The following is an 18556-nucleotide window of genomic DNA, read 5'->3' on the forward strand; positions in this document are numbered from 1 at the left end:
TCTCTCTTCCTTCAGAGCGATCCCGTCTAATGTCAATGATCTTAAGCTTTCGCATCTTCTGCCAGTTTTATCAAACTCTAGAAAACTTGACTGGCAACTTTCGGAGATAGAACTTCGATTTTTCGTACGTTTATAAATAGCATCGCTGGTTCGAGTCCCGTACGCGCCTTACATAAAAATATTGCCGTGAAAATTTTACTCTGAAATGTAGCAATGAGCTTTTAAAAAAAAAACCAAAAACAATTATGGTTTCGAGCTTGGAAAACACCGGGCATTTTTTATTGTATTTATATTGCGTGTTTTTAAATAGAATTTAGAAGAGAAATTGGGAGTTGCTTTTGAACGTGCAGCGAGGTTAATTAATATTCGGCCGTTTTACGCCTTGTTGCCAGGAAAGTTGACAATTAAGCAGGAATCAAAACTAGTCGTCATGATTAATTTTAATATTCAAAATTTGTTTTTTTTAAACTGTTACGTTGATAATGTTTCAGAATTAAATATTGGTTTTATTATATTTAATTTTAAAAGGTACCCGTTTAATATTTATCATGACATTACGTATGATGATAAAATAAACAGATGTAAAAATGATTGAGTTATCTATTTAAATAATTAATAATCAGCTAGGCTAATACCCAAGGCACCACCATAGGCCTAAGTCATAAAGCGACTTTTAAGCCATTAATTCAGGCTCGATTCCAAGGTAATGTTTTGATAAAACGGAAAAAATCAGTCATTTAACAGGAATCAAATGTTAAAAAAGTGATCAAATAAATCACCTAATTAAAATTAGGCACCGGGAATCATTTAAAGAGGAATCGCAAGCAATCAAAATGGAATTTAGAAAAAAGTGTTAAATATTCAAGAGTCAGAAATACCAGTAATCTTGGTAATCATAAAAACCTGGGTAAATCTATGCACATAGCAACCAGTACTCAGGTGCGCAACGTTTTTCATGAAAAAGCTGTTTCACACAGTTCGCCAGCTTCTCTGAACATTATACATATCTTAATTCTTTATAAGAACGTGATTACTTTGAGGCATTAGATGAATGTTAAAAATACAGCAACATTGAACAGAACAATGAGAAATTAAATATCGATAAATCCAAATGAAAAATTTATCGCGATACACAAGGAAGCATTCTTCTATCAATTACAGCACGAAATAAAAACCATTTTCTCCAGAGACGATGATTCCAAGAACACAAACGAAGCCCTTTTTGTACCACAAGCCGACAATTTTCCGGCTTGATAACTTCCTTTCACCGATTCGAAATTTGACCCACAAAACAAACCTAGACGCTTCTACAAAATATAAGGTATCTTTGTGATTATATTTATAGACACGCGTTATACAATTCGGTATCATTGTCAGATATCTAACGTCGCGATACAAACGCTTCAATTGAAAGCGTCGAAAAGGTTTTACTTTCCCAAATTCAGCCCCAGGTGGCGCGAAAGAGAAAATGATGAACCGTATTTAAGCCTAAAAAAAACGTAAAAGTCAGCGAAGCGTGAATTTCAAATTCTCGGGGGAAAATAATCATTCTACGCTTAAAAGTTTCTAGATTTGTCCGTTAGGGGGTGCCTCCGGTCACGCCGGAAGGTGGAAAGAATAGCTACCATTATTAATGGAGATTTTTACACCGATATATATAACTAAAACTAGGCCACTGACTCGATAGGTAGTTTCAACCGCTCGTAGGCTTGTTGAGAAAATTGGCGAGAAGTGTAACAATACGGTTTCTAACAACTTTCAATTTCGAACGAAGAGACACTCGGTACTGGATGGGTCAACGCGTTGAAATTAAATGCGCGTGTGAGCTAACACGACACGTTTTTCTTTAAAAGGCTGGTCAATTTAAATTGCAAATTAGGGGCCAATTTACGCATATACTTAAAAGCGAGTAATTTCCATTATGCAGCACCACAGGAAACCGTTACTTTCGTTTTAAAGCGGTAAACATTTAAAACTTTCCGAAGATATAATTAAAGTTGGGTATATTTAAATTTAGTGGGGTGATCGGAAGAAGGGAGTTATTTTTAAAATAGCAGGGAAGTAAAACAGATTTTTATGAAACTTTCGTCAAGGTATATTGGAAATTATTGATAGCTTTTAAAAATGCAGTCCTCCATTAGTGGTCGTTTAAAACCAAACGTTAGAAGAACTTACTTTAATCATGAAAATAGCTCTATTTCTTAAACAACGTTTTCAGATATTTTTCCCTCAGAGTTCTGGTAGGTTCAAATTATGAAATTGACGAATGTAAATACAGAAAATTTTAAGTATACTCCATTTGATATAACATTTCGATAATTTGATGTGCTTTTTTAAATTTCGAATAAATATTGCACTTCTACCTGAAATCCATCTAAAAATTTCCAAAGTCGAAAAAATAATCCATCTTGTCCTTAAGGACAGAGTTGCCTCGCCCCACGAAGTTCTCCAACGACCCTACGCCCCTGAATTTCCTATTAGCGACGTTGTCGAAAGCGTTTCACCCGCAACAGGTCGCATTCACGGTGGGGTGTCGATTCAACCGAGAGTGTCAAACATATTGTTAGTGTCCTGGTTAAGTGACTTTTGCTATTTTTCAATGCAGGTATTCGCTTCTAATTATACTGTCAGATGAGGGCCGCTTCTGTGACGCTAGCTCGATAACCCATTTTCTATTTCACCCTCCGAGATACACTTTCTAATATCCCGTCGTCGACACATTTGATGAGACACAATTACAGCGGGAAAAGGGTTCGTACAACTCTTCACGCCAACTGCGGAGATTTATTTAAATAAAGCTTTAGTTTAAAATGAGGTTTCGAGCGTCATAGGGGAAAAATAAATTAAAAAAAGTATTTTACTATTTTGGTAAAGCTAAAGAAACTGAATGTTAAATTATATTTTCGCTATACTAGAAACATTTAAAATCCGGGTTGAAAAATGTGTACACCTGTGCTCGAAATTATCAGGCCCGATGAGGGAGCCCGGTCGTGAAATAAGTCTTGTAATAGCGTCTCTTAGGGTATTGGTTTATTGTTAACAAGGGACCAGGCCTGACAAGAAGGGGGGGGGGAAGCCGGTACATTTCACCGGGGCCCGGGTTTTAAATATCCAGGTTTACTTCACCATGGTTTATCCCAGAAAGAATATAACTACCTACAGTACTAAATGCCCTCTTTGGAATTAATATTTTACCGGGGCCCAGGCCCGCTGTCGGCGGCCCTGCAACACCTTTTTGTACGAATTTATAATCTCTTCATAGCCCGTTTCCATAAAGAATAATTATTATACTCTTAAAGATTCGGTTTAAAGGTTTTCGTACACCTTGAATTGGAATAAAATGAAATACTAAAATACGAAATGTATTTGATTTAAATAAGCTTACATTCAGAAGCCAAGAAACATTTCGAACAGCTTTGTAGCCTACATTTCAAAATACCGTTAACAATCATTAGCCGGGGTAAACGTCGTTAAGATAACGGGAGACCCGCTTCCGAAATCATTTAAACAACAACCGAAACCTACCTTAAAAACGCCAAAAACTTTTTAAAACTAAATCGTACTGCAGGAACCGGTAAGAAAACGATGGTCACCCCAGATTTGGGCCGAAGATTAGGGCCCACAAATATTTCACCTCCCCGCAAAAAAGGTAACACTGAGAACATTTTAGCATCTCATTTTATCCGGTAAAAGGATAGCTTGAGAGAAAAGAGAGCTCCAAAACATAGCTACCTGAACGGGTCAGAAAAATTAGCCAAAAGTCCATCGGCCATAGATTAGCGCCGCTTTAGCGATACGAAACAAAAGCTAATAAAACCAAATTTACATAATTTTCGAATCGCAAGTTAATGTACAAATATATTAAATAAGTAATCGACCATATTGTTTGTAGGTCACGTGATACTCATTACGTCACGAATCCGGGTAACACACGAGCGGAATTGTTTCAGACCATGCAGAAAGATAAATTTCGTAGTAACGCGCTGGTCCCTAATAAGGTCGATTTACGAAAATGCGGGTGAAAAAGTACCGCATCAAAAATTAAAAGCGCGCGCGTTACCAGTTAACGTTGGTGGAGGTTGGGGGGGATATAAAAACCACTTTTTCCCTTATACAAAAGAACAATGAATTTTTCACTTCCAATTTACGCGATAAATTGTTTTTCCTGGCGCTGTACTCGTGAGAAATTTTGTTTTTTGCCAAGTTTTAGTATACGGGTGCTCTATGGTGGTTACCGACAATGGTGAACTTGTTTGCTATTACAATGGAACGAAAAATGTGGGCGCCTCCCTTTCGCGAATTAACTGATAAACGTGCCGTGATTCGGAAAACAATAACTGTCCATCCATGGTACAATTACCGAGATATCTCTTTAAACGACATCACTTTGTAGCCCTCCAACCTAGGTCGTCAAGTACCAAGAACAGAATTGTATTACCCATTTCCAACTTTAAGCCTATTCACACCTAGGAGTAACAAACACAAGAAGAACCCAGCTTCGCCTTTAATCACTAACGCAGTGTTGTGTACAAATTTCATTGGACTGCACGTTTTACGGAAAGACAATTTCCGAAATTTCCCCTTTCGACGGCAGCAGGCGCTAAAGAGTCTAACCAATGAAAACTGTACACAAGAAAATGCATGACTTTTGACGGGTTGCGTTCTCCTTATGTGGGGTGCTGCGTTTGTTGCGCCTAGATTCACACGAACCAACATTTTGGCCTTATTGAGCACACAGTCTAGTTCGAATAGCACCAAAATTCCACAACGTATAATCGTGAGCAATATTAATTTTGGGGTTTGTTCAATAAAAATATTTAAGTAACTTATTAAGCTTAAATTTAGCGAGCTAAGTAAATGGCATAAACATGACCAACTAAAGCATTTGCGTAGCCAACAATGCTTCTCAAATATTGTCTAGTTTATTATTTAACCAGCAATGGTAGAATATTCAAACTTATTAGAATCGCTATAAAAACTAAAATAGAACTACATTGTCACTTTCGGAATAAATATTTTATGATCGTAGGCTATATAATTCCTTTAGAACCAATAGTAAAATGGTTAAACTAATTTAATCTATTACTTTATTAATTAGCGAAATGATATAGTTTGCGGGTTTATTTGCCTAACCTCCAAAAAAAAAGGGCATTAGCGGTCAAAGGAGGTGTCTTTGGTATGCAGGTGGACCACAGAATATTTTTAATTCCTTTAAAGGAATTATAGGAAATTTATCAGTGAAATATAGGAAAATATATAGGAAGAAAATTGGGAGAAAAAAGGAAGAAATAGGAGGAAATTATACAATAAGAGAAAACAGTTGTCAAAATTATTTAAAGGGGGAATAACATTCAAAATAAAGTTGATAACCGATAGAAATGGTCAAAAACTATCGGCAAACAGACTTGTAAGGGCAAATTATCAACTATTTTAATTTCCTCAGATATAGGGTATTATAGGAAATTTAATGAAATTATAGGAGAAAAAGACGTTAAATTAAGGAAATATAGGAACTGTGGTCACTCTCGGTATGTCTAAACTGTGACTACACGCTTTAACGGCTAAATTTCACAAGCGTCCGCCTCGGCGCGAGAGAGTAGGCCACAGTTTGATATTTAGCCGTGGAAAAATAAACCGCTCACCATATGTGACCTTTAAAGCGGTGTTTGCAAGCCCCACTTTCGGTGGCTGTACAACTATAGAGAGATTGCAGAACGCGATCTGTTTGGAGGCGAGGGGTGTGGTACCCGCCCGGGCCACAATCAAATAAGAAAGAGGGCTGCGACAAACGCAGCGCGTGCCGCGTATATTCCCCCCGAAATTCAAGTTAAGAGGGATTTTAAGGCTCGTTGCTGGACAACGAACTATCATTTCGGAGTAAACGAAAAAAAAAAAAAACATACGAGCCGCCAGCCAAAGCGAAAAAAGGTCAAACTGGAGCTTGACCTCAATTTCTTATAGCCGCTACCCCAGCAATCCAGCGCTTGGAGGCAGAGTTCGCTCGGAGTGAGTGTCTCCTTATTTAGTTAAGCGTAACAGAATATTCATTAAATTATTTCAATTTGCGCGGATGAGTTCTAACATTGTACACGGTTCGTCTTGGGTTCAGTGCCTAAACTAATTTATGCAAATACTGCCTTTAAATTCCGTTTTAAGTTTAATAAAGTTTAACAGAAACCACTTATTTTCGAAGTATTAAAATAAGTGAAAAAGTTTAAAATAGATCTTTTTATAAAGTAACATTGGCCTTAATGTTCGATGTCGCTGCGACGTCACGTGTGACGTATCGATGACGTTTTACTACCAAAAACCCTGGACATAAAAGAGTAAATTCGATGAAACTCCGTTTTTAAGCATAAACTGAACTGAACTTCTACGTATTTCGTGACGAATGAGCTACATAAAAACAAGTTCAGCAAGCGTAACTTAATAGAGAGGCCTATTAATCAAAGTAATTTTTTTAAATTTAAATTTAATTAAATAAGTCGAAAAGCTTTGAAACTGATTAAATTTAATTTTTGAAATTTAAATTTAAAATAAGCTTTTAAATTTAACCCAAGTAATTATTTTAAAGAATTCTACATTTAAACTACCAGTTTTTAATTAAATATGATTTACATTCCCAAAAAAATATTAAATTAACTGATTAACTGTATATTTAAATTAAGTTCAGCTTGGAAAAAAATAATTGTTATGGTAAATTACCGTGAGAAAGACCAAACCCAATAATTCCGGGGGAAAATCGTTGGCAGTTAGACCAAGTAATGACATTGGACTGGAAGCTAAACTGGCGAGAAAAGTCCCTTTTATGTATAAAAAGATCCTCAAAATGAGGATTTATAGGGAAGAACTGGAATAATTCTTTCCGATTGAGCTGCGAGAAAAAGCACGTGAACCACGGTGACCTTGAGAAAGGACAGAAGCTAGCAAACCTACCCCCCGAATTTGACGTTCTTAATGCCCTTTCTACCTTAACCCCCTTCTAACCCACAAATTTTCTTCCGAGAGAAAAAGATCTAAAAACAGATTTTAGGCCAAAAAGTAAGGGTTCGTACTCGTTCGGCATATAGTTGAACGCGGGGAAAACACTGCGTAAAGTACTTCCACAGATATTCGCGGAAAAGGGGGTGGGCGGAGGATGAAGGTACCCATCAACTTCATCGACAATAACCTTGAAACTTCCCATCTCCTAAATTCATCCGAAAATAGAATACCGCGTGTCACTTTCAAGAGCAACTTGCGGGAGCAATGGGTAGATAACAATTTGACCTTCAACCTTTCAGAGGGGATCATACCCCAGAGCTATTTCCCCTACCCCCGAAAAGAGCCCGAAGATTTCGCGCGTGTGTTGGAAATATAATGGAAACGAAAACCTGATGGTGAAAAAGGGACAACACCCAGCCAACTCGTCCCGTTCGGGTAAAAAGAACTATTTATACTTATAAATAAAATCTTTCTTTCGTCAATTCATTATTCGTCAAGAAAGGGAAATCTCCCACCAAGAAAGAGAGATTTTGCCCATTAAAAAAACGAAGGGGGAAAACTGTCCCATAAAAAAAATAAAAGTGACACTCTGGGGCAATTGATATACGGGGTTTTTCAACTTTACTTTTCTTTCCTGATATCAATTCGAAGAAATTAAAAACGACATTTTAGTTTTTACAGCCGTTACGTAAAAGATCAAAAATTAAAATAAATTTTAAAAGATTATTCGGTCTAATAGACATTTTAACTCGATAGACAACTTAATCGTAGCGACAATATTTATTAGATAAAATTATCCTAGACTAAATCAAACCGAAATATATGTTAAAAATCAAGAATTTACAGCTCAATGAAATAGAAAATAAAAGCTAAGGAGCTAGAGAATATTTCGTCAAAAATAAGGAAGTAATATTTGACCTTAAAAACTACTTTTTTCCTCGTTATGAGACGGTACGAGGGAGTATTTACGTAGAACCTCTCCAAACAAAAAATAATAAAGATTCTCCCCCAAACTTTTTTAACTTCCGGTTATACGTTAATAAAAATGTTTTATAAGTACACGAACCCTCCTAACCTACATATTTCCGGTTGAATCATTAGTAAAAATAATAGGAATAATATCGTTAATATTATTAAAAATAAATTTAAGAGATAAAATTTCTAATAACTTTTTTTGCGAAACTTTCTAGTTACCGTTATACATAAGCGTACCGAGAAAGTTTCAAATAAAAAGGACCGCCTGGGGCGTTTAAGACAACCCGATCATTTTTTTTATTATTATTTATGCTTTTATACAATCGTGAAGACCTACATTGCGGAAAATAAGGGATATTTATAAACTATAGAGAAAAATTCACGATGAATAATTAGAAATAATACAGGGCGACTGAAATAATAAATTTAGTGCCCCTAAAAATGTCGGAAACTATTGGAGTGAGTCACGGGGGAAAAAGGGCACTTTCGTGGTGTAACAAAAAACGCGTGAAAAATCGAAGGGGAACCTCAACCGTACAAGGCGTAAAAGACTCAAGTTCGACCTTTTTTTTCGGATTTTCTACAAATTAAAGAAAAAATAACGCCCGTGACATTTTTGCGTCGGCAAAATGGCATTGAGCGATCTTCACGCCCGTTTACAGATACGCAAAGGGTAGTTTCCATTCCAGGATTTCGCCAAATAACTAAACATTTTGAGCTACTGCCAAGACGCTGTTTCGTTTATTTATCGCGGACTAAATTGGATCGTTTTAGGCGTATTTGACAATTTCGAAGGGTCGTTACTTTAACGGTCAAAAATTAGTTAAAATTAGCTTAAATACTCTCCGTAAAAATTGCATTAAATTAAACCATATAGAAAACCTACTTCGATGGATTTGTGACCATTTTTGGGCCACTTATTTATACGCAAATATAACAGTTAAAATGAATTTTTCCTGGGTAACTGACTACCACAAAACTGCAAAATGGTGAAACTCTTATACGAAAGCTGGTATCTAGCCAATAGCTCGATAGGAAGTTAGAGACGCCCCGAGCCCGGAGGTCAGTGGTGGTTAAATTCCGAGCCTACCAACCATCTAGAACAATCGCTACTACGAAAAGCGGCTAAAACGAGAGGTGAAAAAACTTACGCCTTCCGCGTCCGTATTCGGAGTTATGAGAGGCCCGGACGACTCCTTTGAAGCCCAGAGAACGGCAGACAATGTGCGATTCCCGGATATCCCACTCGTCGTCGCAAATGCTGCCCCAGTGTCCCACGTGGAAGATCTCTACGTTGCCCTCCGCCCTGGTGCGTCCGCCCACCAGCCTGACGGTGCCTTCGCGGGGCCTGAACGGTCTCCTGGTCGGGTCCTCCGGTAAGCGACCCGCTTGCTGGCCTCCGCAAAAGTTCAAAGCGACCACCAAAAGGCCAGCCAACACCAATAAATTAACAGATTTAGTCCGAGACATGGTCGACGATTTCGGATAGAACAGTCCGGAGATAAACGAAGAACGTTTGATTGGAAACTCGGAAGGAATTAAACGTCCGAAAATAAATCGCTACGACGACTGAGAAGACATAAATGACGGTTTATAATAAATATTAATTCGAAAACAGCGAACTCGGTCGGATAACGGGGTATGTTAATTCGCGGGACCACTCTCCTGAAACGTCCTGTCTCGCTGAAAGCTGAATTGAGACTCTGAATCCACCCCGAGCGAATATACGACTGGTTCTCGATAGCTTCCTTTTTGCAGGAATATTTTTACCATCCCCCCCCCCGTCCTCCGAAAACGTCTTAAAAGAGGGGTGCAAATTTCTGGTTCACTTTCGAGAGAACCCCCTCCCACCCCTGCTTTAATCCCAATCACAAAGGGAGGGGGGGGGGATAAGGTTGAACCTACTTTAGCTCTAAACACCCACCTGTAAAAGGCAGCTTCTGAGTTTTTTTTAAATCTTTCAATTTATTTTAGACCTGTTTTAATCCGATTAAATTACACCCTATCTGGGCAACCGTTACGGGTTGTTAATATTTTTTATTGTTTATTGTGTGTGTGTGTTTTTTAATTGATGTTTATTTTAAAAAAAGGTAGGGCGTATGTGGAATGTGTGGGTTTGTTGTTAAATGTTTTTCCGCGGTTCATTGTGAAATATTTCTACGGTTGACAATAAAATCTACGCGATTCCGGTGAATCCAGTTGAATTTGCGATGGTAAATAACGCGTTTGCCTGTCGATTAGGTGGCGCGTCATACCTACAATTGGGACTTTATCGTTTCAGCATATGCCATTCGCGTATTTTATGGAGAGTTATAATTAAGTAGCTCCAATATCTGTATTACGGACATGCATTTTCAATGGTCAATAATTTTTATTACTATTTCGATAATTTTACGAAAATTCGGCGCATAATTCGGGGGGTTGAGTACAAAATTCCAACTAAATCCTGATTAGGTAATGCGTGATACAATCCTAGAATAGAGTAATGGAACTGTGAAGTCACAGGACGTCATCGATGCTTTTTCCGATAAATAAAAAACTTTGCTTCCTAAATGGCGACAATAATAATAATAATAATAATAATAATAATAATAATAATAATAATAATAATAATAATCAGCTAGGCTAATACCCAAGGCACCACCCTAGGCCTAAGTCATCGAGCGACTTTTAAAGCCTTTAATTCAGGTGGCCGGGTTACAATGCGTAGGAGGGTGGTGGCAAGCCCTGCAAGCCACGCGAGCCAACAGCTCCCTACACCCACTATTGCCGTTAACCTCAACAAGTTTTTATGGAAGGGGAAACCGAAGATCCCGACAAAGCTACTACCAGGGAGGCAACAACAGGATGTGTCCAGGGTGTCCAGACACTCCCTAGGGTCCAATAGATACCTCCGCCCAAGGTGTCCACCCAAATGCCTCGTGTTTTTTAGTCATTAATGTAACAACTTGATGGACACCACCGAGTTTTTGGAGGTTGTTGCGCCCCTGGCTACTACCCTACATATTATTACGGAATTTTGCCATAATTAAGTAAAATAGTTTAAACTTTATGATATTTAATTTAATTATAAGAATAATTGACTCATTTGAATTGGGAGACTATTCTGTGAAAATAGAAAATGCCAAAAAAATCATGATCCGTCGAAAATGAAAATGCGCGTGTGCGGAAGAGGCTGCTATCGAAATATCAAACTATCGATAGTATTGGTCGAATTCAATCGTGGTGGTCTGTAATGCCGACGTAAGTGATTTTATTGAAATGCTTCGACATACGGTCAATGGTGCCAATTTAAGTCTTGGGCACCAAAAATAAACAGGGATTTTACGTCCGTTTAAGTATTTAGCTTATGATTTGACTCAAATACCGGATATAGCGTAACATACTGCCACTACTTAAAATTGAACTTACACAATCGATAGTTTGATATAAAAAAAAATAATAATAAGATAAATTTGAATCCGGTAAAAATAATTAAACGAACTAAAAACACTAACTAAATGAATTAAAATACTGTAATTAAACGAACTAAAAACACTAACTAAATGAATTAAAATACTGTAATTAAACGAACTAAAAACACTAACTAAATGAATTAAAATACTGTAATTAAACGAACTAAAAACACTAACTAAATGAATTAAAATACTGTAATTAAACGAACTAAAAACACTAACTAAATGAATTAAAATACTGTAATTAAACGAACTAAAAACACTAACTAAATGAATTAAAATACTATAATTAAACGAACTAAAAACACTAACTAAATGAATTAAAATACTGTAATTAAACGAACTAAAAACACTAACTAAATGAATTAAAATACTGTAATTAAACGAACTAAAAACACTAACTAAATGAATTAAAATACTGTAATTAAACGAACTAAAAACACTAACTAAATGAATTAAAATACTGTAATTAAACGAACTAAAAACAGTAACTAAATGAATTAAAATACTGTAATTAAACGAACTAAAAACACTAACTAAATGAATTAAAATACTGTAATTAAACGAACTAAAAACACTAACTAAATGAATTAAAATACTGTAATTAAACGAACTAAAAACACTATAATTAAGTGGACCAAAAACAATGTAAATAAATTAATACTTTAATTAAATGGGCACTGCCAGTGTCTAGGCCTAAAAGTCTTTTAAGACTTGGCCATATTTAACTGTAGCTAACCAAATACTTGGTCAATAAATTTTTTTTGAATTTGATATTTTGATATCCGCCCCTTCTGCACATGCGCCTTACCATTTTTGACGGATTGATAATTTTTTTTTTTTACAGAATAGCCTTTCTGGATAGTTTTAAATTATTATTGAACTATTTAAATTTCAAATATTTCCGTAAAAAAAACCGGTTCGGTGAAGCAAATGTTTTAATATATTCTACCATGTGACTAATATTTTTTTAGAAATTACTCGATTTGAAAACTTATTTTATATTCATCGCATAGTACACCTAAAATTTCGGATAATGTAAATTTCGATTATTTGCCTTACCCAGAATATTAAAAATTAAAATAACGGGTTCTCTATTACCACTGTATTATGGAGAACATCTTCATTAGGTCACCCAAGTGTAAAACCAGAAGTATATAATATATATCTGACGAAAGAAGTATCCACGTACTTCATTCTAACTTGATTACGCTCTAGTCAGCGCAATTTAACTACGCATTGGAGCGCGTGGATATGTTTAGCTTAGCTCTTAGCGATGAAATATCGTAGAAGTAGCTTTTGGATAGTCACTTTAGCCATTATAATTTCGAACCAAAGTCGTTTATTTTTCACGGTAATTTAAACTTCGCAACAAAAAAATCTAATTTAATTTTTATTACTGAAAATAAACGAAACGTACCCCGAAGTGACAATGAATATCGGACACATCCTGTCCAATAAAGAGAATAAACATTACCCCCGATATTAGCAGAATGGCCGCCTCTTCTCAAAACATCAATTATATTTTCAGCACGGATCAACCATCGGCGTTGCTGCGACCAGGTGCAAATTAGTCTCCGCTCGGCACACACGTGTCTGTCGAAGTATTGTGTATTACGAGTATCTTGTCCCAGATTTCTATTTCTACCGGAATATAAACGGGCTTGTTTCTCTCCCCGCGTATATATTTCTATCTCGCAGCCAGCAACACGAAATAGCACCGACGCGCGCAATCACCATTTGCTCCCGCTACAAATCTCGATTATTCGGAAATTTATGTCTCGTTACGAAATATAGTTTCTTCCGACGGTGTCTTTAACATACGCCTGATTCGAACATCCCCCCACGTCGAATTCTCCCCTTCTTTACAGCGTATATTCCGAAAAGGGGAAGTCGATCATTTAATTTTTTACGACTATGAAATGAATCTTCTTTTTCAAAGTGAAATGTGTTTGGAATGGCAGCGGCGGTTTCTTCGTTGCCACCGTGACCCCAAATGTCAGATCACATTACCGGATGGCGCTACTTTTTTTTCATTTACTTATATTGCGAAAGTATACGATATCGAATTAGTTTAAGTGCTCTTCGTTAGAAAAATTCCGGGTTTTACCTGAAATGCGTAACTGATAAATAGTTTTAAATAAAGAAACTAAATTTGATGTTTGGGTTTTCTATGGATAACGATTCTTCAACCTGTGCAATTTTCGTATAATAATTTTAATGGACCTATTAAAAGTAAAAAGTTACTATTTAATATTTATTGCGTTGATAACACCAGAATGTATATAATTAGCCTAGCTTAATATTATTATTATTATTTAATGTTATTAATAATTTCCTAGAATTTTGAGTTCACTTTAAAAAACCAGCTAAGCTAATCAGCTAAACTAATACCCTAATGTTGAACCATTCGCAATATACGTTATATTTACTTAAATAATTTAAGCCTAATTGTGGGTAAGTGTTAATATTCTAAAATATTGTCCTTTCAACATTACTTCCACGGAGGAAAAAGATTAATAGTAAATAGAAGGTGAAATTATGTACTTTCAATAAAGACAAATAATGATTAACCCACATTCCGGTATATATCAGCGGGGCATATCGTATTTCGTGAGAAAAGCGAATCACTTCGGGAATTCCCTTCCCCAATTCCAACAGATATTTCGACAGATTTGAACGTTGTCAACTCGGGCAAAATCACCATCGTCGACGAATAATTCAACGGAAACCTTTAACCATCCCACGTTTTGGAAATGGCGTCGTGGAATCGCGGGAAACGTCCCAGCATTGGCGTACGTCATAAGGGAAAAAAACTTCTTAGAAAATCCTACCCACGTATAGTTCAAATACTTAACTTGGGAGGGGCCACGATAATTCACACACACTCACACTCGCGTACTACCCGACAGAGGTAAAAACAGTTTCCCGACCTTGCAAAAGGTTTCGACGTACGAGACAACGAACCAACGAAAAACTTCCAACCTTCAAACGGAAAACGGTAGACGCCAATTATAAACCTTTTTCTATCATTCTGACAATGGAATTGTCAATTTCTTAAGACGCTTTTGGTTCGACTGGAAAAAAATCGCCCTTCATATCTTACCGATCACGTAACGGCGTAAAACCATTTTAACTATTCATTAACCTGTCACGAAAAAAAGGACTTTGGAAAAATTTGATCTAGATATATGGCTATAGTGAAAATTGTAAAGGATTATCTATCCATCACTTTCTCTAGGTACGATTTAAACGCGGATCCGCGGGTTAATTGCTTTTCCGAAGAAATATATCCAGGGTGGTATTTATTTAACCTTTCCGATAATGGGCATTTTCCGTTACCATTTCTAACTGGTGCCATTGAAAAAGTTTGATTTAATTATATAGACAAGAGACCAGGGCCAGTAATAATCTTGAGAATACAGATAGTGAGTTGGGAGTTTTCAAATAATTATCAGGGGCATAAATTGGAAGGTAAGGCTACGTATGTTAAGGACAATGATCAAATATAATTGCCGGATTTTTTGTAGTTCCGCTCTTCAGCTTTAGGACTCAATTCGTATAATAACTATCAGGGTTTGAGATTTTTTAGCCAAAATATAAATAATCGTTTTTTTATATAAATTTTTTTAGAGAATAGGGAGCTAACGTAACACAACGTCACCCCTGCTTTAAAAAAAAATCTACCGAACATGGCGGCCACAGTCAAAGCTACGGAGTGTTAGTTCCCTATAGTTAATTCTACAAAGTAACGTGGCCTTATTGTTTTAAGGTAGCTTTTACGTAACTGTTTCATACTGTTACTAAAAGCAACATTTTATTTATATATATATATATTTTTAATTTTATAGAATCTTTTAATATATGTTTTTATAAAATAAAATAAATTATATTATTTCTAAAGGTAAAAATGCATAATCGCAGTTTTTTATTTTACCTAGATTTGATGTATTCTGTAGAAAAATTTCATATGATTCTATAAAATAAAACGAATTATAAAATTTAGGTAAAAATGCATAATTGTAAATTTTTATTTAACTATATTTGATGTATTCTGTAGAAAAATTTCATATGATTCTATAAAATAAAACAAATTATTAAATTTAGGTAAAAATGCATAATTGTAGAATTTAATTTAACTAGATTTGATGTATTCTGTAGAAAAATTTCATATGATTCTATAAAATAAAAAAAATTATTAAATTTAGGTAAAAATGCATAATTGTAGAATTTAATTTAACTAGATTTGATGTATTATGTAGAAAAATTTCATATGATTAATAAAATAAAACGAATTGTAAAATTTAGGGAAAAATGCATAATTGTAGATATTAATTTAACTAGATTTGATGTATTCTGTAGAAAAATTTCATATGATTCTATAAAATAAAACGAATTATAAAATTTACGTAAAAATCCATAATCTTTGTTTTACTAATTACCTACAATTTGTACGAAAAATTAAAATGCTTAAGAATTCAAAAAAGGTAAGTAATGTTTTTTTTTATTTAAATATTTTATTTACAAATTCATAAAATCAATTAAGTATACTCAAAAGTAAATTTAATTAACGTGTATTATATTAATTTATCCCTTGCCTATACCACACAGTGTAAGGCTATACACATTTTAGATATTCCAAAAATAAATAAAGAAGGTTCGATAGCGTCTGTACTAATTTAATCCACCTAAGCACGCGAGGGACCAATATCTCCCTATTGAAACCCTCGTTAAAACCCCTTGATATTTTTTTTCTGAAATAAACTAGTCATCGAAAAAACCTAGTTATAATTAATCTGCGGTTAATTGCTATCGGAAGGTTCTAGCAGGAGAAAAAAGCGATATTCTTTCTTATAAATATCGATATTAACTTCGTATTAAAAGAAAAGGGTTCCAGAACAAACGACCTTCGATCGTCGCGCCCCCTACAGCAGCCAAAATTCAAGGATTTTTTGAAACCACATAAGATATATAATAAACCGTTATAACGCAGTTTTTTTTATATCATTCTTAAAAAAATTTAGGCTTACAGCTATTCTTCGCGAAAAAATTCGATAAAAAAAAGGAATATAAATTTAAAGGGCGAGGTCTGGATATTTAATTATTCCTAAAAGCGACGTTTTGTTTAATTTTCAAAGCGACCAAACTCTGAATTAAGATACCAACAGAACGATTAAATTTTAAATTGAAATCCAAATTTTTATCGCGTAGCAAATTTGGAATATCGTTCATTTCTTAAGCGAATAAATTTGCGTATGAAAATTTTGGGTGTACTTTTTTGGCAGTTACGCCCATAAAACTATTGAATTAAAATTATTGAGAAATAAAATATAATATATGTTTTTAAAGAGGCTTAAATGGTTCTTTCGAAGGAAGATACGACCTAGGCACCGTTAAAAATTTGGTCAAGATTAACGGTAGTAACGAGCGCTTGCCCAGTTGACCAATTTACATAATCTTTTTTTCGAAAGTCTTTCGGTCGCAGGCGGGTGATTTTGGTCAAGGACAGACGACAGAAATAAATTGAGAATGGACGCATTATGTACAAATTGAGTGAAAAGAAATACGATTCTAAAATCGGTCTTACTCGCAACAACAAGACGAAACGAGTGGTCGCGTGAAAAAGTAATGGTATAAAGGGGACGTCCTCAATTAAATCTTTAATTGCTATATTTATTTATGGGAATATTTTTTAAATATGATAATTAGCCATTATACAGGGTGCCATATAGCTCATTGGATCAATTTTATTTGTAAATTTTATTTGTACTAAACATTTTTATAATATTTCAAAAAAATAACGTCAAATTTAAGGATAATTTGGACAAACTGGCAGTCGATTTCTGTCCATTTCGTTTTGCGATAGTTGATCGGAATTCTTAAAGCAGTTCTTGACTTAAAATTGAAGCTGCTAACGTACAACAGGAAGTCTTCGTATTAAGAGCACATATACTTTAGATTCTTGGTACATGCGGAGGAGCCACAAAGCACTCTGTACATATATGTATATATCATATTTATATTAATATATATCATATTTATATTAACATATATCATATTTATATTAATATATATCATATTTATATTAATATAAATAAATAGGACCTCTCCTATTCAATATTTATACTTACGATATTCCTAGTGTAATAGACAAATCGAAACTTTAACAATTCGCAGACGACCATAAAATATCTAAAAATATCATAACTTCAACAGATTGTGTCAGCCTGCAAGCTGACTTAGAGAATCTGAATGTTTGGTGCGTAGAAAATAACATCCCAATAAACGAAAAAAAACAGTGGTGGTGACCTTCACTCGGAAAACAAACCCGATTTTATATACTTACGATTTAAATAATATTAAAATAAAACGCGAGAGTAAAATTAAGGATTTGGGTTTCTACTTTGATGAAAAACTATTATTTACTCATCACATTGAACAGACGCTTGTAAAATGTCAAAAAATATTAGGTTGTTCCTACAAAATCTCCTGTTTACTAAACTCAGCAAAATGTTTACTAACGCTGTATAAGTCCTTAGTAAAATCATAATTGTTGTATGGCTCTATTGTCTATGGAAATATTTGCGAGAGTAGTTTGAAGAAACCAGATATTCTTCAAAAAAATTATATTACCTTTTTAATTCGATTTCAAAAAAACATATTGAATATGATAAATTTCTGAGCGAATTCAAACTCGACTATATATCCGAAAGTCTACTCAAAAACGACATAAAACTCTTAAATAGAATTTTCAATAATAAGATAAACTGTCCCGAAATTCTAGAATAATTTACCTTAAATTGTCCGAAACGTACTACCAGAAACAGCATTACTTTTTATACCTCAAGAAATTGTAGTCACTCTACAAGCCGCATAACCAATAATTATAATAATCATGGATCACTAAACGATATTTTTAATGGAGTTCTCTTGACCAGCAAAAATATAAAGTTTAAGTAACTGGATTAGACTCATTATTCATTTATTCTTTTTTTTCAGTAGATAGAATATAGGTATATTGATTTTTGAATTTTAAAATTTTTAAATATTACTTCATTTATATTATTATTATTTACTATAATTATTTAATATAAACATGATATTAATTAATTAATATAAACGTGATATTAATTAATATAAAC

General features: G+C 34.6%; 1 protein-coding gene across 1 annotated transcript in view; it reads right to left on the reverse strand.

Moving 5' to 3' along the window:
- The window catches only part of Loxl2 (Lysyl oxidase-like 2), a 40475-nt gene extending 30772 nt beyond the window's left edge, over positions 1-9703 (reverse strand). The window contains exon 1 of the mRNA XM_090173698.1: positions 9111-9703. Within this exon, the coding sequence (XP_090029824.1) occupies positions 9111-9429 (319 nt within the window). The 5' untranslated portion in view covers positions 9430-9703. The remainder of the gene's footprint in view (positions 1-9110) is intronic.
- Between the last annotated feature and the right edge of the window lie 8853 nt (positions 9704-18556).

The sequence above is a fragment of the Leiobunum rupestre genome, chromosome 4 (assembly GCF_980474605.1).
Source record: "Leiobunum rupestre chromosome 4, qqLeiRupe1.1.hap1, whole genome shotgun sequence".
NCBI classification, from domain to species: domain Eukaryota; kingdom Metazoa; phylum Arthropoda; class Arachnida; order Opiliones; family Sclerosomatidae; genus Leiobunum; species Leiobunum rupestre.